The sequence below is a fragment of the Heterodontus francisci genome, chromosome 24 (assembly GCF_036365525.1).
Source record: "Heterodontus francisci isolate sHetFra1 chromosome 24, sHetFra1.hap1, whole genome shotgun sequence".
In the NCBI taxonomy this organism is placed as follows: Eukaryota; Metazoa; Chordata; class Chondrichthyes; order Heterodontiformes; family Heterodontidae; genus Heterodontus; species Heterodontus francisci.
The window spans coordinates 16569733-16596181 of NC_090394.1; the positions used below are offsets into that span (position 1 = coordinate 16569733).

Consider the following 26449-nt stretch of genomic DNA (forward strand, 5'->3'; position numbering starts at 1 on the left):
TTATGCAACTGGGCAGAAAAATTAGTTTTGCACATTGACAAAAATATACAACAAACTTATAAAATGAAAGGGAAAAATCTGAGTGAATTTATTTGTGAAGTAAATCTGGTGACTCTCTTTTAAAAATAGAGTAGAATGCTTGGCTTTATAAGTCAGTATAGTAGAGGACAGGTACAAAGGTTCTGCTAGGGCTTTATAGTACACTATTCAGACCACATCTAGAGCACTTAAGTTTTAACCACCATGGAAGGCAAAGATGCATTGAGGGTGCTGCAACGAGATTGAGTGAATGTAAAAATTGAGAAGTTACGAGAAGCTTAAGGTCCAGTCTAGAGAGAATTAGTAAAACGCTAAACAATGTAGATGGATAAACTTAGAATATTACATTTTAAGTTAGGACCAAAGGATATAAATTTACATTTATTTTTATTTATTTAGAGATACAGCACTGAAACAGGCCCTTCGGCCCACCGAGTCTGTGCCGACCATCAACCACCCATTTATACTAATCCTACATTAATCCCATATTCCTACCACATCCTCACGCATCCCCACCTACCTATACTAGGGGCAATTTATAATGGCCAATTTACCTATCAACCTGCAAGTCTTTGGCTGTGGGAGGAAACCGGAGCACCCGGCGAAAACCCACGCAGTCACAGGAAGAACTTGCAAACTCCGCACAGGCAGTACCCAGAATTCAACCCAGGTCGCTGGAGCTGTGAGGCTGCGGTGCTAACCACTGCGCCACTGTGCCGCCCTTTGTGGGACGTATGAGTTTTTTTTTTTTGCTGTAAAGATGATAAATGTTTGGAATGATTTTCTAGATAAAAGTAGTAGAGTGTAACATTCAGAATCTAGTTAGATTCCTGGGGGAGGGAAGGGTTCAAGTTTATGTGCCAGCTAGTTTTAAAAAAAAAAAAGTCCTGAACTGCTCAGAACAGTATTCATTACACGAGCAGTCGAGGATTAAAAATTGGGTCCTTGTGGCAAATTTAATTAGGGAATTTAAATGCAAATTTATTTCTCCCTCTCCCTCTCGACAAGCAAACTCTCCATTTAGAGGAAGTTCTAAGCAAACAGAGCTTGCTTCAATAACCTATGATTTTATGAATGTTATCACATTGTGATTCTTCTGTTGTGATACAGGAGGCCATTAATAAATGTTTGTGTTGTAATGCAGAGTGGTTGTCTATCTCAGACTCTCGTAAACCAAGTGGATCCCACCATAATGTAATGATGGAAAAGTATCCCAGCATGAGTTAGTAGAAGAGAATGACCAAGTGTTGCTTAAACTGGGGAGATGTCTTTTAATTGTTGCATGCTTTGTTGCTGTAATGGAGTATTTAAAATAAATCTTTAACATTTATTCCAATTTTAGATTTTTAAAAATTTTTCAGACAATATTCATAGACATGGTATAGTATTACGGAATTGTTTTCCTTTACGTTATTGCAAGTTAATTTTTTTTTTTAAACTGCGCAGACCACGACAACAGACCCCCCAAATTTAACTGCATCTCCTGGCAGTGATTATTCCAGAACTTGCATACGCACTGGTAAACCGATTACAATATTTTGGTTATGTTGACTTCTGGAATCTGGAACAGTAGATTTTACTGAAACAGACTTTGTAATTTTGGGCCATTAATCTGGATACTCAAAAAGGTTTTTATTTGATTATACTACACAAAGGGAACTGGATTTGTTTTGAACTCTGAGGCACTCTAGTCTTCAGTTCTAATAAGGGTAAGCATGATGGGTGCAACTGGTAATGTATCCCCACTTCATTTTCCAACAATCCTTTGATGATACTATTTGTTCTATAACAGAAAATGCTGATTAAGTAATGGAAATATGGTTGCAGTAAAATTTTACAAAGTTTTTTTTTTTTTGTTTTAATCCAGGTGTGACTTGGGCTGCTGCTTAATCCCCTGCTTGATAGATGATCTGAAGGATGTGATGCACACTTGTCCAAACTGTAAAGCTTACATATATACATACAAGCGTGTATGCTAACAGCAATCCTGACTGTGGCCAAGATGTGTTGGGATAACCTGAAAATGACACACTTAATGTTCACTCTTTATTTCAATTTACATATTGTGTTCCATATGATTGTGATACTTACAGCATTGTACTATGCTGTAATTGTAAGCAACTGTGAATGCCTTACTTGTAGAACATATGAAGTTGAAGAATTTATTAATGTATTAATTTCAAATAAACAGTATAAATTTCATACCCTAGCTAACAAATCAGATCAACTTACGAAGTTCCAAGTACTTTCAAATCCTGAACTATTTGATTTATTGCACTGAATAGTGTTTGGGAACTAAGGGAAAATAACTGGTTTAGGACGTCTTTCAACAATCTGCCTTCAGACCCAAAATATTGTACACCATAGCAATATTTTTGTGATGCATTCTGTTTAAATTAAAAATATTGAAAAAGAAATCATTCATGTGCTCTGTAGAAAATAAACAATGGAGTGTGAATGCATATGTGAAAGCCCAGGGAAAATAGTTTTGTTGTCTCTCACACCAATGCTTCTTAATGGGAGCATATGCATGAATATGTTTAATATTATTTGCATTTCTGTAATGTTAGAACTTGCATCTTACTAAAGTATTTGGTTTTGTTCAGAAGTCCATCCTGGTACAGATCTCTAAAGACCAAATTTCTGAAACTGATATGTAGGTTGTTGAGAAAGGTACCGATGTAATAATGAAGACTTGTTTTAGAACAGCAATATTTATTTTGACCAAATGAAATGTTTTGCTAAAATGTGAATTTCACACTTCAGTTGATTTGCTTTAAATGAAGGATCAAAGTTCTGAGCTATTACAAATGACTTTGACTTATGATTGCACTACAATTACAATAAAAGTCCTTTTTAACCCATGTAATGGAGCTTGTACAACAGGTAGCTTCTAACAATAACAAATCCTATCTTTAAAAGACTAATGATGCATAACTTGCATTTTATTTGGATCCATAGTGCTTTTTTTGTCTGTTACAATATGGATAACTGTACCAGGATCTCCTGTATGTTCTTTATAGTGTTTTGAAATATTGTACAGTGCAGAAATCTTGATTATATATTCAGAATGTAAATGTAATAAAATGCTCTGCTTGTGCAGTTTTTGACAGCTTGCAAGTATTGCCTTTGCTAAGAACTTTTGCAGCATATGTGAACTTCCACTTTGCTCTCATGTTGTACTGTACAACTTGCATTATGGAATTGCAGCAAAGTGTATTCTGCTTTGAAAATGAGTATGCAACACGACATTTTAATGAAAATGTATTTTTTAATGAAAAATGTATTTTTGGGAGGAGCAGTGGAAGGGCTTGTGTGCGCCCAACCTCTTTCTAGTATGCTTTGTTTTAATGTGCCTATTACTTATCCATCAATTATGTATTAAAGGTAACCAGTGTTATTGGACATGGCAGTTCGGTTAAGGAAACAAATTATTTGATATTAGTAATGTTTCAACCAATCTTGGTCACTCCATTCAGATTGCTAGAAAGTCATTACTCTACCATGTGTGTTATAACAGCAGGAGGCCAAAGCATTTTTTTTCCCTCCTTCATTACAAGATACAGGAAGCAGAAGTGTTGGACATAAACAGCCTTTTCTAATACTGCCGCCTTGTGACAGTGGCAGTGTCAAAAGAATGACTGAAGCCGTGTTAATTTTAGTTGGCTTTTAGTACTGTAAATGCAATATTTCAAGTTCTCCACTTCTGTTTTGTTAATTGAAGTGAATCATTGTGGAAGGATACCATGCTTTCACTTTCAACATGGACTACATTTTATGGCACATGCAAAAAGTATCTCCTGTTGTAAAATGGATCCTTGCACTTGAAGACTGGTGAAGGTAATGGTATTTTATTTTTAAAAGGTCTCCTATTTAGAGAGCATCATTAAAGAGGAAAAACAATTCATGTTTATTTACCAAATAATTATAGTTTAGTTATCCTGATGGACACACGGGCACCAGATCTTCGCTACTGTGCTGGAGACTATATGGGTGGAAGAGGGTTTAATAATTGTCTGTCTGACCTGTGACTTGAAAATACTGCATCAGATTTTAACAATTTCACAGTTGCCTGGGTAACTGAAATACTGAATTTTTTTTTTTAAAGTACATCTGACTGTTTTGCACTATTTCTTTTAATGTCTGTCTTTTCCTTACACACCTGCAAAGTTAACTTGAATAATTTACCTGTCCTCATCAACTTTCACATGGAAACGGGGAGGAAAATTTGATTATTGCTTATATAGTGAGTGCTGAACTTGGGTTTAAATCTTAACATGATCATATACGATCTGATCACCTTTGGTATTTAAGTGATATATGGTAGTGATTGGAAACCTGTTCCAAAAGCATTTTTGTGCTAATTCAAGAGGCAGGATGTATATATTGCTAAAGTTCTTGCTGGAAAGATCTCAATGCCCTAATGCCTATTTTATATAACTCAAACCATTATTGGTTGAGTCAGCTTATGTTGTGTACAAGCTAATTATATAAGCATTCCATACAACGTACATGTCTTATCTAATGTACAAATGGGTATATACAACTTGAAGGTTAATAAATGCTAATGCCACAATTTTGTTGTGAAGCTCTTAATTCTGATCTTTTGGCTCAAGTAACTTGTATTTAGAGAATCGTATTGGTGCTCTGTAGGAGCAACCCAACCAGTCCCAAAGCTGAGAATTTTAAAATCAAGGTGTTGCTTGACTGGGAGCCAATGCAGGTCTGTGAGCAAAGGGATGATGGGTGAATGGGACTTTGCTGCCCGCATTCTTACTTGCGCTGAGTTTTGGATAATTTCCAGTTTAAGGAGGGTAGAATGTGGGAGGCCAAGTAGCAGTATTTTGGAATTGACAAATTTTGAGCTAATAGGGATGAATAATGGTTTCAGCAGCAGAGGAGCTGAGGTAGGGGTGACGCTGGGTGATGTTATGAAGGTGGAAATACGTGGTCTTGGTGATGCATAAGATAGGTTGGAGGCTCATCTCTGGGTGAAACCTGGCACCAAGGTTGTGAATCATCTGGTTTGCTCTCGAGCAGTTGCAGGGAGAGGGAAGTTTGGAGCAGGGATTGGGGAAATTGGCTTTAGTCGCCCCAATATTTTAATTGGAGAAAATTTCAACTCATTGCTTTTCTATCATCCAGAACAGAATCTGATAATTTAGCAACACTGGAGAAATCCAGAGGTTGTGGTGAGGTAGAGCTGGATGCCATCAGCATACACATGAGAACTAACGCTATGTTTTTGGGCGATGTCGCCAAGGGACAGCATAGAATCTGAACTGTTACAGCAGAAGGAGGCCATTTGGCCCATGTCTGCTTTGGCTCTCTGAGCAATTCACTGAATCCCATTCCCCTACCTTCACCCTGCACATTCTTCCTTTTCAGATAACTCTTAATTGCCTTTCGAATGTCTCAATTGAACCAGCCTTCACCACACTCTGGTAGTGCATTCCAGATCCTAATCAGTCACTGCGTAAAATGTTTTTTCTCATGTCGCCATTGCTTCTTTAGCCAATTACTTTAAATCCTGGCCCTCTCGTTCTTGATCCTTCCACAAGTGGGAACAGATTTTCCCTATCAACTCTGTCCAGACCCCTCATGATTTTAAATACCTCTCTCCGCCTTCTCTTCAAGGAAAACAGCCCCAACCTCTCCAATCCATCTTCGTAAATGAAGTTCCTCGTACGTGGAACCATTCTTGTGAATCTTTTCTGCATTGTCTCCAATGCCTTCACATCTTTCCTAAAGTGTGGCGCCCAGAACGGGATGCAATACTCCAATTGAGGCCGAACCAGTGGCTTAGACAAGTTATGTTAAACTTGTATATCAAAATCTACCGAACTCGACCTTGATGGTAAGGGGCTTGTTTACAAGTAAATGGATATTCTGGAAGGGGGATGTGTAGATGGACAGTGAGAGCTGCTCTACTGGCATTGGCAACCGGGTCAGCAGTGGGACAGGTGAGTTGGATGGGAAGGAGATTGGCAAGATTAGGCTCCAGTGGACACTATGGATGGAAGTTGGAAAGTAGGATGCTTGTATTCAGCCAGCACCAACTGCCTCTGAGCCTGTCTGAGGATACCAAGAGAGGCAGAGGAAAGTTGTAAGCTTATTTAAGAGGGAGTCCAGCCTGAAACGGTAGCAAGAGAGCAGGAAGGTCGATGAGTACTGAAAGGTTGAGGTAGGAAATTGGGAGGGCAGACTACCTGAGAGTGGAAAAGTGAAAGAAGGTATAACAGAAGAGAGAGGTCTAGGAGAGTAAAGAGAAAAATTTTTTAAAAGTGGGAACATAAGTGATGAGCTCGGGTCCACAGCGACAGCCAAAATGCGCATTCAAATGGACACAGGAAAAGCTTAAGTTACATAGGCCTGATTACGTAAAAGGATACATTCAATTAGAGTATACAAAAATATAGTTAAAATGTTGTTTCTCAACATGACCACTATTCCCTTGAGCTATTAGAATTTAAGTTTAGTGAACTAAGTTTATCTGCTTCAAAATTTATAATCCTAGCATTTGTGGAATTTGGAAATAGAAGCAACTTAAGACTCAGTTCTGTATTAAATCTCATTAGATTTGTTTCACATAGCCAATGCAAAGGTCTGAGCCATGGTGGACACCTCTTCGACAATTTCATTCTGTTCAGAGTAATTTTTACCTTACTGAATATCAGATTTGATCATCACTGACTTAGACCAAATTTGTGCAGTTCTAAACCTGGTGTGATTTACGTAATGACCCTATTACCTCTTCATAAGACAGCAAGATATTTCAAATAAGTTGAGACCAAATTCTAGCAGAAGTTCTGATCGTAGAAAGAGAAACATACTGGTGAAGCTACAACGCAGGACTACTTCCATGTCAAACAGCAGAAGTAGCATGCAATACACAGGGCTAAATGATCCCACAGCCAACGGATCAGATCTAAATTCTGCACTCCTGCCCCATCCAGTTGTGAATGGTGGTGGATAATTAACCAACTGACAGGCAGAGACTCCACAACTATCCCCATCCTCAACGATGGGGTGCCCAGCACATCAGTGCAAAAGACAAGGCTGAAGCATTTGAATCCATCTTCAGCCAGAAGAGCCAAGTTGGTGATCCATCTCAACCTCCTCTTGAAGTCCCCAGCATCACAGATGTCAATAATATAAAAGCAAAATACTGCGGATGCTGGAAATCTGAAACAAAAACAAGAAATGCTGGAATCACTCAGCAGGTCTGGCAGCATCTGTGGAAAGAGAAGCAGAGTTAACGTTTCGGGTCAGTGACCCTTCTTCGGAGCACCTGGAGGGTGATTCCTGCTGAGTGATTCCAGCATTTCTTGTTTTTGTTATCACAGATGTCAATCTTCAGCCAATCCAATCCACTCCACGTGACATCAAGAAACAGCTGAAGGCACTGGATACTGCAAAGACTATGGGTCCTGACAACATTCTGGCAACAGTACTGAAGACTTGTGCTCCACTTGGGGTGGCGCAGTGGTTAGCACCGCAGCCTCACAGCTCCAGCGACCCGGGTTCAATTCTGGGTACTGCCTGTGTGGAGTTTGCAAGTTCTCCCTGTGTCTGCGTGGGTTTCCTCCCACATGCCAAAGACTTGCAGGTTGATAGGTAAATTGGCCATTAGCAATTGCCCCTAGTATAGGTAGGTGGTAGGGAAAGATAGGGACAGGTGGGGATGTGGTAGGAATGTGGAATTAGTGTAGGATTAGTATAAATGGGTGGTTGATGGTCGGCACAGACTCGGTGGGCCGAAGGGGCTGTATCTCTAAACTAAAAAAACTAAACTAATTAGCTGCGCCCCTAGTCAAGCTGTTCCAGTACAGCTACAACACTGGCATCTATGCGGCAACGTGGAAAATTGCCCAGGGATGTCCTGTGCACAAAAAGGACAAATCGAACCTGGCCAATACTACTCTCGATCATCAGCAAAGTGTTGGAAAGGGTTATTGACAGTGCTATCAAGCAGCACTGGCTCAGCAATAACCTGCTGGCTGGTGCTCAGTTTGGGTTCCACCAGGGCCACTCAGCTCCTGACCTCATTACAGCCTTGGACCAAACATGAACAAAAGAGGTGAACTCCAGAGGTGAGGGGAGAGTGACTGCCCTTGACATCAAGGCAGCATTTGATTGAGTATGGCATCAAGGAGCCCTAGCAAAACTGGAGTTAGCGGGAATTAGGAGAAAACTCTCTGCTGGTTGCAGTTATACCGAGCACAAAAGAAGATGGTTGTGGTTGTTGGAGGCCAAATGTCTTAAGTCTCAGGACTTTGAGGCGGGAGTTCCACAAAGTAGCGTCCTAGGCACAACCATCTTCCGCTGCTTCATCAATGACCTTCCCTCCATCGTGAGGTCAGAAGTGGGGATATTTGTCGCTAATGATTATGATGTTCAGCACCATTCGCAACTCCTCAGATACTGAAGCAGCCCATATCCATATGCAGCAAGACCTGGACATCATCCAGGCTAAGGCTGATAAGTGGCAAGTAACATTCATGCCACACAAGTGCCAGGCAATGACCATCTCAAACAAGAGAGAATCTGATCATCCCCCCCATTGATGTTCATAGCATCACTGAATCCCCCACTATCAATATCCTGGGGGTTAGCATTGACCAGAAGCTGAACTGGGCCAGCCACATAAATGCTGTGGCTACAAGAGCAGGTCAGAGACTGGGAATTCTGCAGCGAGCAACTCACCTCCCATCTCCCCAATGTCTGTCCACCATCTACAAGGCACGTCAGGAGTGTGATGGAATACTCTCCACTTGCCTGGATGGGTGCAGCTCCAACAAAATTCAAGAAGCTTAACACCATCCAGGACAAAGCAGTCCACTTGATTGGCTCCCCATCCACCACCTTCAACATTCACTCCCTCCACAACCGACATAGTGGCAGCAGTGTGTACCATTTATAAGATGCAATGCAGCAACTCACCAAGGCTCCTTCGCCAGCACCTCCCAAACCGGCGACCTCGAAGGACTAGGGCAGCAAACGCATGGGAACACCACCACCTGCAAGTTCCCCTCCAAGTCATACAGCATCCTAACTTGGAACTTTATTGCCGTGCCTTCACTGGCACTGGATCAAAATCCTGGAACTTCCTTCCTAACAGCATTGTGGGTGTACCTACACCCCAAGGACTGCAACGGTTCAAGAAGGCAGCTCGCAACCACCTTCTCAAGGACAATTAGGGATAGGCAATAAATGCTGGCCTAGCCAGTGACGCCCACATCACCCAAACGAAAAAAAAAACAAGACATTGTAGCAATTTTTCTTTTAATGTACATAAAAGTATCTTAAAAAAAAAACAATTTTGGAATGCTAATGGCACTAATCTACCATCTAGTCAAGCTGTACACAATTATGAACTCCTAAATTTGACTGCAATTGGATTAAAACTTTTCTTGTAAGAGGAAGAAAAACAAATGAAACAACTTATATGCAAGCAGACAGGTTAACTACAATTACAGATCCAGCAATTTGCTCCTTTTCCCGACCATTTCAACATAATTCAGCACACAGTCTTTCAACTCTATCTTCATTGGGTGACATGCATTCATAATTATTTGGATTCAGTATGAAATTTAATCCCTCCAGCGATGTCCACATCCTGGATTGCAGCATTTGTAAAATGTAGTCATAGGTTCATCAGCAGATCTGGTTTGTATTTGCATGAAATATGCCCGAGGATGTTCACATTTGGGACAAGTTTCTGCATAAATACAGACAGGAAAAAGTGTTAAAATTTAAAGGATTGAAGTCTATCTCTGATTAATACTTTCATACGGATTGTATGTAACATAAATCACAAATGGTGTACGTGTACAACGTTTCTCCTTCCAAATCTATTTCACCAAAAGGATTCCATTGTAAGGCTAAGACAAGAACTTACATTTATAGCATGCGTTTATCATAGTAAAACGTCCCAAGGGGCTTCACAGTACCAGTAAAGCAAAATTAGACACCAAGCCACATAAGACATTAGGGCAGATGGTCAAAAGCTTGGTCAAAGAGGTATGTTTTAGGGAACATCTTAAACAAAGAGAGGTAGAGAGTTGGAGAGGCTTAGGGAGGGAATTCCAGAGCTTAGGGCCAGGCAGCTGAAGGCATGGCCACCAATGGTGGAGCAATATAAATCAGGGACACTCAAGAATCAGATGAGCGCAGGTGTCTCAGAGGGTTGTGGAGCTGGGGGAGATTACAGAGACATGGAGGGATGAGGTAGAGCATGGATACCCGACGGGATCCGACGACATGTATCGGGTTCGGGTCGGGTCAGATCGCTCTTCCGGGTCCGGTAATAGGGCTCGGGCCAGGCCGGGTCGGACACACTCTATCACCACCTCCGGTACGTGGCTCCAATCTTAATGTACTTTTTAAACAACCTTTCAGGTCCAGTTACAGTTTTTGTTGCTTATCTGCACAAGCTTAAAAAGTGAAAAACGGAAGCTAGGTTAACTGAACATTCTGGTGGTCGGGTCAGGCTCGGGATAAAATGAAGGGGCTCAGGCCGGTCGGGCTCGGGTCGGGTGAGGTTCTGTCAGGCTCAGCTCGGGTTTCATTTGCAGACCTGAGCTGGCCTTCAGGATGAGGCCATGGAAGGATTTGAAAACAAGGATGAAAATTTTTTAAAATCAAGACGTTGCTTGACCAGGAGCCAACGTAGATCAGACAATACAGGGGTAATAGGTGAATGGGACTTGACATGAATAAGGACCCAGACAGCAGTTTTGGATGACCTCCAGTTTACGGAGGACAGAATGTGGGAAACCAGCCAGGAGTGCATTGAAATAGGTAAATCTAGAGATAACAAAGGCATGAATGAGCATTTCAGCAGATGATCTGAGACAGGGGTGATGTTATAGAGGTGGGAAAAGACTTGTTAGTTACAGTGCAGATACGCCGTCGGAAGCCCATCTCACGTCAAACATGACACCAAGGTTCTGAACAGTCTGGTTTAGTCTCAGACAGTTGCCACGGAGAGGGAGGGAGTCGGTAGCTAGGGAATGGAGTTTGAAGTGGGAACTGAAGACAATGGCTGCAGTTTTCCTAATATTTAAATAGAGGAAATTTCTGCTCATTCAGTACTGGATCTCGGACAAACAGTCTGATAGTTTAGCAACAGCAGCGGAGTCAAGATAAGATTGTGGTGAAGTAGAGCCGAGTGTCATCACCGTACGTGTGGAAACTAATGCTGTGCCAAAGGGCAGAATGCAGATAAGAAGTAGGAGAAGGCCAAAGATAGGTCCTTGGGAGATTACCAGAGGTAACATTGCGGAAGCGAGGAGAAACCATTGCAAGTGATACTCTGACTACCATTAGATAGATAACAATGGAAGAGCCCTACCCAGCTGGACAACATGGATAAGTGTTGGAGGAGGATGGTGTGGTCAACCTTGTCAAAGGCTGTAGACAGGTCAAGAAGGATTAGGAGGGATTGTTTACCTTGTCATTATCACACAGGATATCATTTGTGACTTTGATAACCATTTTGTACTGTGGCAGAGGAGAGGGATTCAAAATTGCAATTCCAGAAAAGATGGGCATGGATTTGGGAGGTGACAGCACGTTCAAGGGCTCTGGAAAGGAAGTTGGAGGTGGGGCAGCAGTTTGCAAGGATGGTGGAGTCAAGAGTTGTTTTTTTTTTTTGGAGAGAGCTGGTGACAGCAGATTGAAAGGAGAGAGGAAGACAGTACCGTTAACAATATCAGATAACATGGGGATCAGGAGGGGAAGTTGAGTGGTCAGCAGTTTCGTGGGAATAGTATCGAAGGAGCAGGAGGTGGATCTCATGGTCTAAATGAGCTTGGAGGGGGCATGACAGGAGGTGGGACAAAAACTGGAGAAAAATGAGAGTTCAGAGCTAGGGCTAGGGCAGGTGGGGAAGAACATTGGAGAATGTTTAACCCGGTGGGCTAGTGGAAGGGAGAGTAGTGGCAGAGGCAGTTGTTTGGATGGTCTTGATCGTAGTGACAAAAAAGTCTATGACCTCCTTGTAATTCTTACTGGACAATTTAAACTCAATAATTTCCACCTACTGACTAGCAGAAGGATTGGAAAACATGAATACGCAACTTGGAAAAAACTAAAGGAAGCAAAACTGCAAACAAATTGAAAATATTTTCCATCCATTAAAAAAAATCTAGCCCCTACCAAAAGCATTGAGAGTTAAATGTTGTCTAGCATACAGAGATCCCTGTTCTTTTTCAAATACTGCTTTGTGATCTTTTACATCCACCCCAAGATTTAACTTATCTGAAAGATGGCACTTCCTATAAAGCGGTAATCCCTCAGTCCTGTACCAAAGTGTCAGCCCAGACTACGTACTCTCTTGTGAAGTGGGACTTGAACCCAGGATCTTCTGACCCAGAGTTGAGTATGCTGCTACTTAATCAAGACGACTTTGTTAATCATTGTGATATCACTTAGCCTACTCACTGTCGCTGGGTCAAAATCCTGGAACTCCCTTCCTAACAGCACTGTGGGTGTATCTACCCCAAATGGACTGCAGCGGTTCAAAAGGCAGCTCACCACCACCTTCTCAAGGGCAATTAGCGATGGGCAATAAATGCTGGCCTGGCCAGCGATGCCCACATCCCATGAACCAATAAAAAAAAACTTAGTTCCCAGCAAGACAAGATCCTCAAGAAATTCTGCTATTGCATTGTTATACTTTGAACATAAGCAAGTGCTACTCTAATCCTAGTGTTATACATGTTCTTGTCTTCTCATTTATATATCCAGAACAGACATTTTATAACTATAAAATATGAAACTTTGTGTAAATTTGCCAAGAGACAAAAACTAAATCTCGACTGCAGATTTCAATGTATGCTGTTAAAATGCTTTAATAGCTTTCAATCAAGTCCTAAATATTTCAAAAATAAAACACTGACAAAAGAATCCATCTCTATCCCAGTATTACAGATAAAGATGCTATTTAAATGAGATCTAGGGGTGCTTTATCACAAATTGCCAACCTAACTGGAGAAAAGAAAACCCTCAAAGCTGTTATTATTTTAAAATGTTCATTTGGAAAATGATCAGACATCATCTGCCAACAGTAAATTTATGGCATATCTCAACTCCTCAATGTGTTGCAACATGCACTATCCTATATATAATCCATGATGTATGGGTGACCTACTAATTTAATACACCTCTAGGACCCATCTTTAAAATCTGCCCAGGCTGACATTGGAGTTCAATTCTCCAGCGCTCTCCTTGTGAGCATCTCAAGCTCCACCAAACTATAACTCAACCAGAACTTTGCCTTCGCATCCATTTCCATGCTAATCTCCAATCACCAACATGCATTGTCTCCCTATTCTTCCACCATATTGGCTTCAAAGTCCTTGTCTTTGCTTACAAATCCATCCAACACTTCATCCTACCTCTCTGTCTCCTCCCAACTTTCCCACCTGCACACACTTACACTACCTCCTGCTCTACTATACATCACTTACCCTCTCCATTTAAGCCTGCAATCACCAATTCCCACCAAGATGGAATTTATTCCCCAAACACTTCTATCTTGCTACATCTCTTCCAACTTTCAAAACCTTATTTTCTACATTAGACATAATGGGTATTGCTGGGCAATGAAAGCCAGAAGATCCATCTAGTTCGCCTTCTAGTTATCAATAATAATAATTGGAGTTGTTGACTAATTATGGGAATCAATCTCTATCAACTAGTCTACAACAAACCCAAAGTCATTGTTACCTCTCAAGCATGCTATGCTCATCATATTATGCCTCAAATTACTCATATTGTGACCAATTTTCTGAAAAATCTATTGTGCAATTGAACAATATAACAACTTTTTTTAATCTTACAGGCGTTGCCGGTATCCTTAGTGCAAGTACGTAGCTTGCTAGACTACTTAAGAGGGCAGTCACGTTGGTGTGGGTCTGGTGTCACATGTTGGTAAGGATGGCAGTGTTTCTTAACCTAAATGACATTAGTTGGGTTTTTATAACAATCCAACAACTTCATGGTCACTTACTGCTAAGTTTTTTTATTTTCAGATTTTTAAAAAACTGAATTCAGATTCTCAAACTGCCACATTAAGATCTGAACTTGTGTCCTTTGAATTAAAGGTACCCATGACTACTACTGTACTAGCACTGTAGAATAGTGCAATCTATATTTCCCATCTTAGTTTCTCATATGACCATGCATTGCTTTAATTCACATTATACCTGCTGTAGAGTCAACATTTTCCCAAGCAGCAGCTCCACCCAACACATCATCAACTTCTTTTAGCTTGGGATATTTTCTGTTAGTTACCTTCAACACAGGAAAAATCACATGTTATTTAGCACACAATCAGATCCTTAGTTCAAGAAAGTAAATTCAGAGGAAGAATGCCTTGTCCACAATTAATCAATCCTAGATTTTCATTAAAAAAAATATATATTTTAGTTTTCAAAAGGTAACTATTCTACTTGTTTAACCCACTTCCACTCATCTAGGTATGAAAGTTATTAGGCCTGTTTTAATCATTACATTAGAGAATTATGCAATATCCATATTACAACATTCAATTTTAACATGACAGATTTTCCTCATCTTATTGAAAGAAACTATGCTACTTGATATATTTTGCTCTTAGATGCCACATGATTCAATTGTCCTTATTTTTATAAATTGCTTTCATGAAGCAATGAATGTACTATATAGCTAGAAAATACCACACATTTAGCACTTGTTTCTCAGCCACACTAATGCTATTGTATAAACACTGACATACTCTTTGAAGGGAATATTTCACAAATTGGATTTGGCATGTCATGGAGTACAACTCAAATATGGCATCAAGTACCTTCTGAAAAAAACCATTCAGGGACATGTGGGCATTGCTTAGTACAACAACAGCAGGACATTCTATTAGATCATGGCTGATCTGTACCTCAACTCCAATGATCCACCTTTGCGCATACACATTGATACTCTTTCCGAATAAAAATCTAATCAATCTCAATCTTGAAAATGTCAATCATCACAGCATGCACAACCCTATGGAAGGGAGAATTCTAAACTTCTACTATCCTAATTTTGCTCCTAAATGCCCTAACTCTAGTTTTAAGATTATGCACCCTTGTTCTGGATTTCCCCAGCAGAGGAAATAGCTTCTCTATATGTACTCTACCATATCCCATTATCATTTGAAAGACCTCAATTAGATCAGCCCTCAAAATAGAAATTTTATACCAGACAAGGAGACCATGTAGCCCACTGCGTCTGTGGCAGCTGAAAAAACAGCCATCAAACCTAATCCTACTTTCCAGCTCTTGGTTTGTAGTCCAGTAGGCACTTCAAGTACATATCCAAGTATTTTTTTCATGTGATGAAGGTTTCTGCCTCTACCACCCTTTCAGGCAGTGAGTTCCAGAACCCCACCACCTCTGGGTGAAAAAAATCTCACAACTCCCTTCGAATCCTTCCACTAGTTACTTTAAATGTTATTGGTTATCAACCTAATGGAAATAGGTCCTTCCTATCCACTCTATTTAGGCCCTTCATAATTATATACACCTCAGTTGTATCTCCCCGTAGCCTCCTCTGTTCCAAAGAAAACAACCCCAGCCAGTCCAATCTTTCCTCAGCCAAAATTCTCCATTCCTGGCAACTTCCTCGTAAATCTCCTCTGTTGCCCTCTCAGTACTCTAGCTGCAGTCAAACTAGTGTTTTACACAGTTCTAGCAGAACCTCCCTGCTCTTTTTTCTATGCCTCAGCCAATAAAATATCCTGTATGCCTTCTTGACCACTTTATATATCTCTCCTGTGACCTTCAGGGATCTGTGGACATACATTCCAAGATCCCTCTATTCCTCTACACTGCTCAGTATCCTATCATTTATTATGTATTCCCTTGCCTTGTTTGCCCTCCCCAAATGCATGACCTCACACTTCTCTGGATTGAATTCCATTTGCCACTTTTCTGCCAATATGACCAGTCTACTGATATTTTCCTGCAGTCTACAACTTTCTTCCTCACTATCAACCATAGGGCCAATTTTCAAATCATCAGTAAACTTCATAATCATGCCTCTAAATTTAAGTCTAAATCATTGATATAACACAAAAAGCAAGGGACCTAGTCCTGATCCTGTGGAACCCCAAAGGAAACAGCCTAAGTCAGAAAAGTTGATCATAAGCCTTTGCTTGCTCTCTCCCCCCCCCCACCCTCTCTCTCCCTCCCCTGTAAACCCCACCTCCCTCGTTCTCTCCTCCCCTCCCACCTCTCCTCCCCCATGCCCCCATCCCTCTCTCCCCACCCCCTCCCTACATCCCCACCACTTTCCCCCTCCCCCATGCTGCCTTCCCATCTTTCCTCCCCCCTCTCCTCTCCACTCCCCCCACCTCTCTCCCCCTCATACAAGCATACGAATTAGGAGAAGTAGGCCATTTGGCCCCTCAAGCCTACTCCACCATTCAATAAGATCATGGCTGATCCACTCTCCCATCTACCCCCGATAACCTTTGATTCCCTTGCCGAACAAGAATCTATCCACCTCCGCCTTAAAATTATTCAATGACCCTGCCTCCACCACCTTCTGAGGCAGAGTTCCAAAGTCACACAACCCTCAGAAAAAATTTCTCCTCCTCTCTGTCCTAAATGGGTGACCCCTCATCTTAAAATAGTGCGCCCTAGTTCTGGACTCCCCCACAAGAGGAAACAGCCTTTCCACATCTACTTTGTCAAGACTGTTCAGGATCTTATAAACTTCAATCGTCTCCCCTCACTCTTCTAAACTCCAGTGAAAGGAAGCCCAGTCTATCCAACCTTTCTTCATAAGACAACCCACTCATTCCAGGTATCAATCTAGTAAACCTCCTCTGAACCGCCTCCAACAGACCCTTCCTTAAATAAGGCAAAAAACTGCACACCATATTCGAGATATGGTATCACCAATGCCCTGCATAACATTTAAAAAAAAATTTATTTAGAGATACAGCACTGAAACAAGACCTTCGGCCCACAGAGTCTGTGCCGACCAACAACCACCCATTTATACTAACCCTACAGTAATCCCATATTCCCTGCCACCTACCTACACTAGGGGCAATTTACAATGGCCAATTTACCTATCAACCCGCAAGTCTTTGGCTGTGGGAGGAAACCGGAGCACCTGGTGGAAACCCATGCAGACACAGGGAGACCTTGCAAACTCCACACAGGCCGTACCCAGAATTGAACCCGGGTCGCTGGAGCTGTGAGGCTGCGGTGCTAACCGCTGCGCCACCCCAAATCCTTACTTTTATTTTCAATTCCTCTCGTAATAAAGGATTAGCCTTCTTTATGACTTGCTGTACCTGCATACGAACTTTTTGCGACTCATGCACTACAACACCCCCCCCCCTTATCTCCCATCCCGCCTGCCCCACTCCTCTCACCCTACCCCCTCCCTCCATTATTTTCTTTGCAGTTTTTGCCGCTCACTTTGCGGGTGACATTGTGAACGTAGGGACAGGTGTTACAGGCGAATCGGTAACATTTCTGTCCTTCCTCCACGATCAGGACGTTTCCGCAGGTCGGACAAAAGAGCAGCATCACCGGAAACCGCGCGGCCTTTCTTCCGCCAGCAACAACTCCGGGAAATTAGTTTCACTTCATCTTCAACAAGCGGATGCCCAAATATAATTATTCACGATTTGTGTAGGACGTGTATTTATTTTAACGCATTCAGGAGAACTTACTTTCAAAGCGAGAAGCGATGTTTAATTTTTATTTAGTGAGTGGATACTGATGTGGCAGATGCTGAAATTGTTTTACAGGGGTTCATTTTCCCGTTGCACAAAGTGTGTCTCATTTTCCAGATAGTACAGGACTGAAGAATTCAGAGTGAGTGAGAGTGAAGGGAGGAGGAGGGAGGGAGAGGGAGAGGAGGAGGAGGAGAGGGGGAGAAGGGAGAAGGGAGGAGGAGAGGGGGACAGGGGAGGGGGAGGAGGGAGGGAGAGGGGGACAGGAGGGGAGGAGGGAGAGGAGAGATGAGGCAGGAGGAGGAGATGAGGAGGAGGGAGAGGGGAGGAGATGAGGAGGAGGGAGAGGGGAGGAGATGAGGAGGAGGGAGGTAGGAGAGAGGAGGGAAAAGAGAGGAGAGAGAGGGGAGGGAGGGACGGAGAGAGGGGGGTGGGAGGGAGAGGGGAGGAGGAGAGGGGAGGAGGAGAAGGGAGGGATGGAGGGGGAGGGGGAGAGTGGAAGGGAAGGGGAGAGAGGAGAGGAGAGGGGAGAGAGGAGGGGAGGGGGAGAGGGGAGAGAGAGGAGGGGAGGGGGAGGAGAGAGGAGGGGAGGGGGAGGAGAGAGGAGGGGAGGGGGAGGAGGGGAGGAGGAGGGGAGGGGGAGGGGAGAGGAGGGGGAGGGGAGGGGAGAGGAGGGGGAGGGGAGGGGAGAGGAGGGGGAGGGGAGAGGAGGGGAGGGGGAGGGGAGAGGGAGGGGAGAGAGGGGAGGGGGAGGAGAGAGACAGGGAGGGAGAGGGGGAGAGAGGGGAGGGGAGGGGGAGGGAGAGGAGGAGGGGGAGGAGAGAGACAGGGAGGGAGAGGGAGAGAGAGGGGAGAGGGAGGGAGAGGAGAAGGAGGGAGAGGGAGAGAGAGGGGAGAGGGAGGGGGGGAGAGAGAGGGGAGAGGAGGGGGGGGGAGAAGGAGGGAGAGGGAGGGGGGGAGAGAGAGGGGAGAGGAGGGGGGGGAGAAGGAGGGAGAGGGAGAGGGAGGGGAGAGGGAGGGGGGGAGAGAGAGGGGAGAGGGAGGGGAGAGGGAGGGGGGGAGAGGGAGGGAGAGGGAGGGGGGGAGAGAGAGGGGAGAGGGAGGGGAGAGGGAGGGGGGGAGAGAGAGGGGAGAGGGAGGGGAGAGGGAGGGGGGGAGAGAGAGGGGAGAGGGAGGGGAGAGGGAGGGGGGGAGAGAGAGGGGAGAGGGAGGGGGGAGAGAGAGGGGAGAGGGAGGGGGGGGAGAGGGAGGGGGGGAGAGGGAGGGGAGAGGGAGGGGGGGAGAGAGAGGGGAGAGGGAGGGGGGAGAGAGAGGGGAGAGGGAGGGGGGGAGAGGGAGGGGGGGGAGAGAGAGGGGAGAGGGAGGGGAGAGGGAGGGGGGGAGAGAGAGGGGAGAGGGAGGGGGGAGAGAGAGGGGAGAGGGAGGGGGGGAGAGGGAGGGGGGGAGAGAGAGGGGAGAGGGAGGGGGGGGAGAGAGGGGGGAGAGGGAGGGGGGGAGAGAGAGGGAGAGGGGAGGGGGGGGAGAGAGGGGGGAGAGGGAGGGGGGGAGAAGGAGGGGAGAGAGGGGGGAGAGGGAGGGGGGGAGAAGGAGGGGAGAGGGAGGGGGGGAGAAGGAGGGGGAGGGAGGGGAGAGGGAGGGGGGGAGAAGGAGGGGGGAGGGAGGGAGGGGAGAGGGAGGGAGGGGAGGGCGAGGGAGGGAGGGGAGAGGGAGGGAGGGTGAGGGCGAGGGAGGGGAGGGCGAGGGAGGGGGAGGGGGGAGAGGGAGGGGGAGGGGGGGAGAGGGAGGGGGAGGGGGGGGAGAGGGAGGGGAGGGAGAGGGAGGGGAGGGCGAGGGAGGGGGAGGGGGGGAGAGGGAGGGGAGGGAGAGGGAGGGGAGGGTGAGGGGGGGGAGGAGAGGGGGGGAGGGAGAGGGAGGGAGGGTGAGGGGGGAGAGGGGGGGAGGGTGAGGGGGGGAGAGGGAGGGAGGGTGAGGGGGGGAGAGGGAGGGAGGGTGAGGGGGGGAGAGGGAGGGAGGGTGAGGGGGGGAGAGGGAGGGAGGGTGAGGGGGGGAGAGGGAGGGAGGGTGAGGGGGGGAGAGGGAGGGAGGGTGAGGGGGGGAGAGGGAGGGAGGGTGAGGGGGGGAGAGGGAGGGAGGGTGAGGGGGGGAGAGGGAGGGAGGGTGAGGGGGGGAGAGGGAGGGAGGGTGAGGGGGAGAGGGAGGGAGGGTGAGGGAGAGGGAGGGAGGGAGGGTGAGGGAGAGGGAGGGAGGGTGAGGGGGAGGGAGGGTGAGGGGGGGAGAGGGAGTGAGGGGAGGAGGGGGGAGGGTGAGGGGAGGAGGGGGGGGGAGGGTGAGGGGAGGAGGAGGGGGGGAGGGTGAGGGGAGGAGGGGGGGGAAGGTGAGAGGGGAGGAGGGGGGGGGGGAAGGTGAGAGGGGAGGAGGGGGGGGGGAAGGTGAGAGGGGAGGAGGGGGGGGGGAAGGTGAGAGGGGAGGAGGGGGGGGGGAAGGTGAGAGGGAGGAGAAGGTGAGAGGGAGGAGGGGAGGAGAAGGTGAGAGGGGAGGAGGGGAGGAGGAAGGTGAGAGGGGAGGAGGGGGGGGGAAGGTGAGAGGGGAGGAGAAGGTGAGAGGGGAGGAGGTGAGAGGGGAGGAGGGGAGGAGGAAGGTGAGAGGGGAGGAGGGGAGGGGGAAGGTGAGAGGGGAGGAGGGGGGGGGGAAGGTGAGAGGGAGGAGGGGGGGGGGAAGGTGAGAGGGGAGGAGGGGGGGGGGGAAGGTGAGAGGGGAGGAGGGGGGGGGGGGGAAGGTGAGAGGGGAGGAGGGGGGGGGGAAGGTGAGAGGGGAGGAGGGGGGGGGGGGAAGGTGAGAGGGGGGGGGGGGAAGGTGAGAGGGGAGGAGGGGGGGGGGGGAAGGTGAGAGGGGAGGAGGGGGGGGGGGGGAAGGTGAGAGGGGAGGAGGGGGGGGGGGGAAGGTGAGAGGGAGGAGGGGGGGGGGGGAAGGTGAGAGGGGAGGAGGGGGGGGGGAAGGTGAGAGGGGAGGAGGGGGGGGGGGGAAGGTGAGAGGGGAGGAGGGGGGGGGGAAGGTGAGAGGGGAGGAGGGGGGGGGGAAGGTGAGAGGGGAGGAGGGGGGGGGAAGGTGAGAGGGGAGGAGGGGGGGGGGGGGAGGTGAGGGGAGGAGGGGGGGGGGGGGAAGGTGAGAGGGGAGGGGGGGGGGAAGGTGAGAGGGGAGGGGGGGGGGGAAGGGGAGGGGGGGGGGAAGGTGAGAGGGGAGGAGGGGGGGGGAAGGTGGGAAGGTGAGAGGGGAGGAAGGGGGGGGAAGGTGAGAGGGGAGGGGGGGGAAGGTGAGAGGGGAGGGGGGGGAAGGTGAGAGGGGAGGAGGGGGGGAAGGTGAGAGGGGAGGAGGGGGGGGAAGGTGAGAGGGGAGGGGGGGGAAGGTGAGAGGGGAGGGGGGGGAAGGTGAGAGGGGAGGGGGGGGAAGGTGAGAGGGGAGGGGGGGGAAGGTGAGAGGGGAGGAGGGGGGGGGAAGGTGAGAGGGGAGGAGGGGGGGGGAAGGTGAGAGGGGAGGGGGGGGGAAGGTGAGAGGGGAGGAGGGGGGGGGGGGAAGGTGAGAGGGGAGGAGGGGGGGGGAAGGTGAGAGGGGAGGAGGGGGGGGGAAGGTGAGAGGGGAGGAGGGGGGGGGAAGGTGGGAAGGTGAGAGGGGAGGAAGGGGGGGGAAGGTGGGAGGGGAGGGGGGGGAAGGTGGGAGGGGAGGGGGGGGAAGGTGAGAGGGGAGGAGGGGGGGAAGGTGAGAGGGGGGAGGGGGGGGAAGGTGAGAGGGGAGGAGGGGGGGGAAGGTGAGAGGGGAGGAGGGGGGGGAAGGTGAGAGGGGAGGAGGGGGGGGAAGGTGAGAGGGGAGGGGGGGGGGGAAGGTGAGAGGGGGGGAAGGTGAGAGGGGAGGAGGGGGGGGGAAGCTGAGAGGGGAGGAGGGGGGGGAAGGGGAAGGGGGGGGGAAGGGGGGGGAAGGGGAGGGGGGGGGAAGGGGAGGGGGGGGGGAAGGGGGGGGAAGGGGAGGGGGGTGGAAGGTGAGAGGGGAGGAGGGGGGGGAAGGTGGGGGGGAAGGGGAGGGGGGTGGAAGGTGAGAGGGGAGGAGGGGGGGGAAGGTGGGGGGGAAGGGGAGGGGGGTGGAAGGTGAGAGGGGAGGAGGGGGGGGAAGGTGAGAGGGGAGGGGGGGGAAGGTGAGAGGGGAGGGGGGGGGGAAGGTGAGAGGGGAGGGGGGGGGGAAGGTGAGAGGGGAGGGGGGAGGAGGGGGGGGGGAAGGTGAGAGGGGAGGAGGGGGGGGGGAAGGTGAGAGGGGAGGAGGGGGGGGGGAAGGTGAGAGGGGAGGAGGGGGGGGGGAAGGTGAGAGGGGAGGAGGGGGGGGGAAGGTGAGAGGGGAGGGGGGGGGAAGGTGAGAGGGGAGGAGGGGTGGGAAGGTGAGAGGGGAGGAAGGGGGGGGGAAGGTGAGAGGGGAGGGGGGGGAAGGTGAGAGGGGAGGGGGGGGAAGGTGAGAGGGGAGGGGGGGGAAGGTGAGAGGGGAGGGGGGGGGAAGGTGAGAGGGGAGGGGGGGGAAGGTGAGAGGGGAGGAGGGGGGGGGAAGGTGAGAGGGGAGGAGGGGGGGGGGAAGGTGAGAGGGGAGGAGGGGGGGGGGAAGGTGAGAGGGGAGGAGGGGGGGGGGAAGGTGAGAGGGGAGGAGGGGGGGGAAGGTGAGAGGGGAGGAGGGGGGGGAAGGTGGGAAGGTGAGAGGGGAGGAAGGGGGGGGAAGGTGAGGGGGGGGGAGGGGGGGAAGGTGAGGGGGGGGAAGGTGGGAAGGTGAGAGGGGAGGAAGGGGGGGGAAGGTGAGAGGGGAGGGGGGGGAAGGTGAGAGGGGAGGGGGGGGCAAGGTGAGAGGGGAGGAGGGGGGGGGGCAAGGTGAGAGGGGGAGGAGGGGGGGGGCAAGGTGAGAGGGAGGAGGGGGGGGGCAAGGTGAGAGGGGAGGAGGGGGGGGGGCAAGGTGAGAGGGGAGGAGGGGGGGGGGAAGGTGAGAGGGGAGGAGGGGGGGGGGGAAGGTGAGAGGGGGGGGGGGAAGGTGAGAGAGGGGGGGGGGAAGGTGAGAGGTGGGGGGGAAGGTGAGAGGGGGGGGGGGGAAGGTGAGAGGGAGGAGGAGGGGGGGGGGAAGGTGAGAGGGGAGGGGCGGCAGGTGAGAGGGGAGGAGGGGGGGGGGCAAGGTGAGAGGGGAGGAGGGGGGGGGGAAGGGGAGGAGGGGGGGGGAAGGGGAGGAGGGGGGGGGAAGGTGAGAGGGGAGGAGGGGGGGAAGGTGGGAAGGTGAGAGGGGAGGAAGGGGGGGAAGGTGAGAGGGGAGGAAGGGGGGGGAAGGTGAGAGGGAGGAGGGGGGGGGGAAGGTGAGAGGGGAGGAGGGGGGAAGGTGAGAGGGGAGGAGGGGGGGGGAAGGTGAGAGGGGAGGAGGGGGGGGGGAAGGTGAGAGGGGAGGAGGGGGGGGGAAGGTGAGAGGGGAGGAGGGGGGGGGAAGGTGAGAGGGGAGGAGGGGGGGGGAAGGTGAGAGGGGAGGAGGGGGGGGGAAGGTGAGAGGGGAGGAGGGGGGGGGAAGGTGAGAGGGGAGGAGTGGGGGGGAAGGTGAGAGGGGAGGAGGGGGGGGGAAGGTGAGAGGGGAGGATGGGGGGGGGAGGTGAGAGGGGAGGATGGGGGGGGAAGGTGAGAGGGGAGGAGGGGGGGGGAAGGTGAGAGGGGAGGAGGGGGGGGGGGGAAGGTGAGAGGGGAGGATGGGGGGGAAGGTGAGAGGGAGGAGGGGGGGGAAGGTGAGAGGGGAGGAGGGGGGGGGGAAGGTGAGAGGGGAGGAGGGGGGGGGGGAAGGGGGAAGGTGAGAGGGGAGGAGGAGGGGAGGGGAGGAGGAGGGGGGGAAGGTGAGAGGGGAGGATGGGGGGGGAAGGTGAGAGGGGAGGAGGGGGGGGGAAGGTGAGAGGGGAGGAGGGGGGGGGAAGGTGGGAGGGGGAGGGGAGGGGAGGGAGGAGGGGGGGGAAGGTGGGAGGGGAGGAGGAGGGGGGGGAAGGTGAGAGGGGAGGAGGAGGGGAGGGGAGGGGAGGAGGGGGGGGGAAGGTGAGAGGGGAGGAGGAGGAGGGGGGGAAGGTGAGAGGGGAGGAGGAGGAGGGGGGGAAGGTGAGAGGGGAGGAGGGGGGGGGGAAGGTGGGAAGGTGAGAGGGGAGGAGGGGGGGGGGAAGGTGAGAGGGGAGGAGGGGGGGGGAAGGGGGGAAGGTGAGAGGGGAAGAGGGGGGGGAAGGGTGGGAAGGTGAGAGGGGGAGGAGGGGGGGGGAAGGTGGGGAAGGTGAGAGGGGAGGAGGGGGGGGGAAGGTGAGAGGGGAGGAGGGGGGGGGAAGGTGAGAGGGGAGGAGGGGGGGGGAAGGTGAGAGGGGAGGAGGGGGGGGAAGGTGAGAGGGGAGGAGGGGGGGGAAGGTGAGAGGGGAGGAGGGGGGGGGAAGGTGAGAGGGGAGGAGGAGGGGAAGGTGAGAGGGGAGGAGGGGGGGGGAAGGTGAGAGGGGAGGAGGGGGGGGGAAGGTGAGAGGGGAGGAGGGGGGGGGAAGGTGAGAGGGAGGAGGAGGGGAAGGTGAGAGGGAGGAGGAGGGGGAAGGTGAGAGGGGAGGAGGGGGGGGGGAAGGTGAGAGGGGAGGAGGGGGGGGAAAGTTGAGAGGGGAGGTGGGGGGGGGAAGGTGAGAGGGGAGGAGGGGGGGGAAGGTGAGAGGGGAGGAGGGGGGGGAAGGTGAGAGGGAGGGAGGGGGGGGGAAGGTGAGAGGAGGGAGGAGGGGGGGGGAAGGTGAGAGGGGAGGAGGAGGGGGGGAAGGTGAGAGGGGAGGAGGGGGGGGGAAGGTGAGAGGGGAGGAGGGGGGGGGAGGTGGGAGGGGGGGGGAAGGTGGGAGGGGGAGGGGAGGAGGAGGGGGGGAAGGTGAGAGGGAGGAGGAGGAGAGGGGAGGAGGAGGAGAGGGGAGGAGGAGGGGAGGGAGGAGGAGGGGGGGGAGGGGAGGAGGAGGGGGGGGAAGGTGGAGGGGAGGAGGAGGGGGGGGGGAGGGGAGGAGGGGGGGGGAAGGTGAGAGGGAGGAGGAGGGGAGGGGAGGAGGAGGGGAGGGAGGAGGAGGGGGGGGAAGGTGAGAGGGGAGGAGGAGGAGGGGGGGAAGGTGAGAGGGGAGGAGGAGGGGGGGGAAGGTGAGAGGGGAGGAGGAGGGGGGGGGAAGGTGAGAGGGGAGGAGGAGGGGGGGGAAGGTGAGAGGGGAGGAGGAGGGGGGGAAGGTGAGAGGGAGGAGGAGGGGGGGGAAGGTGAGAGGGGAGGAGGAGGGGGGGGAAGGTGATGAGGGGAGGAGGAGGGGGGGGGAAGGTGAGAGGGGAGGAGGAGGGGGGGGAAGGTGAGAGGGAGGAGGAGGGGGGGAAGGTGAGAGGGAGGAGGAGGGGGGGAAGGTGAGAGGGAGGAGGAGGGGGGGAAGGTGAGAGGAGGAGGAAGGGGGGGAAAGGTGAGAGGGGAGGAGGAGGGGGGGGGAAAGGTGAGAGGGGAGGAGGAGGGGGGGGGAAGGTGAGAGGGGAGGAGGAGGGGGGGGAAGGTGAGAGGGGAGGAGGAGGGGGGGGAAGGTGAGAGGGGAGGAGGAGGGGGGGAAGGTGAGAGGGGAGGAGGAGGAGGGGGGGGAGAGGGGAGGAGGAGGGGGGGAAGGTGAGAGGGGAGGAGGAGGGGGGGGGAAGGTGAGAGGGGAGGGGAGGAGGAGGGGGGGATGGCTAGGAGGGAGGGAGGAGGAGGGGGGGGAGGGTGGGGGGGGGAGAGGGGAGGAGGAGGGGGGGGAAGGTGAGAGGTGAGGGGGAGGAGGAGGGGGGGAAGTGGAGAGGGGGAGGGGAGAGGAGGGGGGAGGTGAGAGGGGAGGAGGAGGGGGGGGGGAGGTGATGAGGGGAGGAGGAGGAGGGGAGGGGGAAGGTGAGAGGGGAGGGAGGGGGGGAGGAGGTGGGGGAGGGTGAGAGGGGAGGAGGAGGGGGGGAAGGTGAGAGGGGAGGAGGAGGGGGGGAAGGTGAGAGAGGGAGGAGGGGAGGGGAGGGGGGGGAAGGTGAGAGGGGAGGAGGAGGGGGGGGGAAGGGTGAGGGAGGAGGAGGGGGGGAAGGTGAGAGAGGAGGAGGGGGAAGGTGGAGGGGTGGAGGAGGGGGGGCAGTGAGGGAGGAGGAGGGGGAGGAAGGTGAGAGAGGAGGAGGGGGGGAAGGATGGTGGAGGGGGAGGGGGAGGGAGAGGAAGGGGGGAGGGGTGGAGGTGGGGGGAGGGAGAGGGGTGGAGGAGGGGGGGATGGGAGAGGGAGTGGAGGGGGGGGAGGTGGTGAGGGGAGGTGGAGGGGGGGGAAGGGGAGAGGGTGGAGGTGGGGGAAGGGGAGTGGGAGGAGGAGGGGGGGAAGGGGAGAGGGGAGGTGGTGGGAGGGGGTAGGGTGAGGGGTGAGGGGGGGGAGGGTTGGGGTGTGGGGTGGTGGTGGGGGGGTGGGGCTAGTGGGGTGGTGGTACGGGGGGGAAGGGTGAGGGGGAGGAGGAGGGGGGGGTCTGGGGTGTGAGGTGGGGGGGGTAGGGGTGAGGGGTGGGGGGGGGGGAGTGGTGAGGGAGGGGGGGGAAGGGGTGGTGGGGTGGGGGGGAGGTTGAGGGGTGGGGGGGGGTGGTGGTGGGGTGGGCGGGGTTGGGGTGTGGGGTGGGGGGGTTGGGGTGAGGG

The 26449-nt window shown here is 51.5% G+C and overlaps 3 protein-coding genes across 12 annotated transcripts in view; 2 read left to right on the forward strand and 1 right to left on the reverse strand.

Annotated features, from left to right (window-relative positions):
* cdip1 (cell death-inducing p53 target 1) overlaps window positions 1-4615 on the forward strand; it is a 47647-nt gene extending 43032 nt beyond the window's left edge. For all 3 annotated transcript variants that reach the window (XM_068055709.1, XM_068055710.1, XM_068055711.1), the window contains one exon: window positions 1907-4615. In XM_068055709.1, coding sequence (XP_067911810.1) covers window positions 1907-2018 — 112 coding nt within the window. In that variant the 3' untranslated portion in view covers window positions 2019-4615. The remainder of the gene's footprint in view (window positions 1-1906) is intronic.
* Window positions 4616-9307: 4692 nt separating this feature from the next.
* On the reverse strand, window positions 9308-17624 carry polr3k (polymerase (RNA) III (DNA directed) polypeptide K). The gene is made up of 3 exons (XM_068055723.1): window positions 17499-17624; window positions 14253-14340; window positions 9308-9760 (listed from the first exon to the last, which is right to left on the reverse strand). Exons 1-3 carry the CDS (start codon window positions 17607-17609, stop codon window positions 9633-9635), a joined length of 327 nt encoding a protein of 108 aa, XP_067911824.1. The 5' UTR covers window positions 17610-17624; the 3' UTR covers window positions 9308-9632.
* snrnp25 (small nuclear ribonucleoprotein 25) overlaps window positions 13953-26449 on the forward strand; it is a 46275-nt gene continuing 33778 nt past the window's right edge. Inside the window, exon 1 of one of the 8 annotated variants that reach the window (XM_068055721.1) lies at window positions 13953-13977. Coding sequence is in view for 1 of the 8 variants with exons in the window: in XM_068055712.1 (XP_067911813.1) it covers window positions 17686-17714 (29 nt within the window). In the remaining 7 variants the exon portion in view is untranslated. Of the gene's footprint in view, window positions 13978-17627; window positions 17791-17813; window positions 17901-26449 lie in introns of those variants that run through there. The other 7 variants (XM_068055712.1, XM_068055714.1, XM_068055718.1 and 4 more) reach the window with 7 other exon arrangements.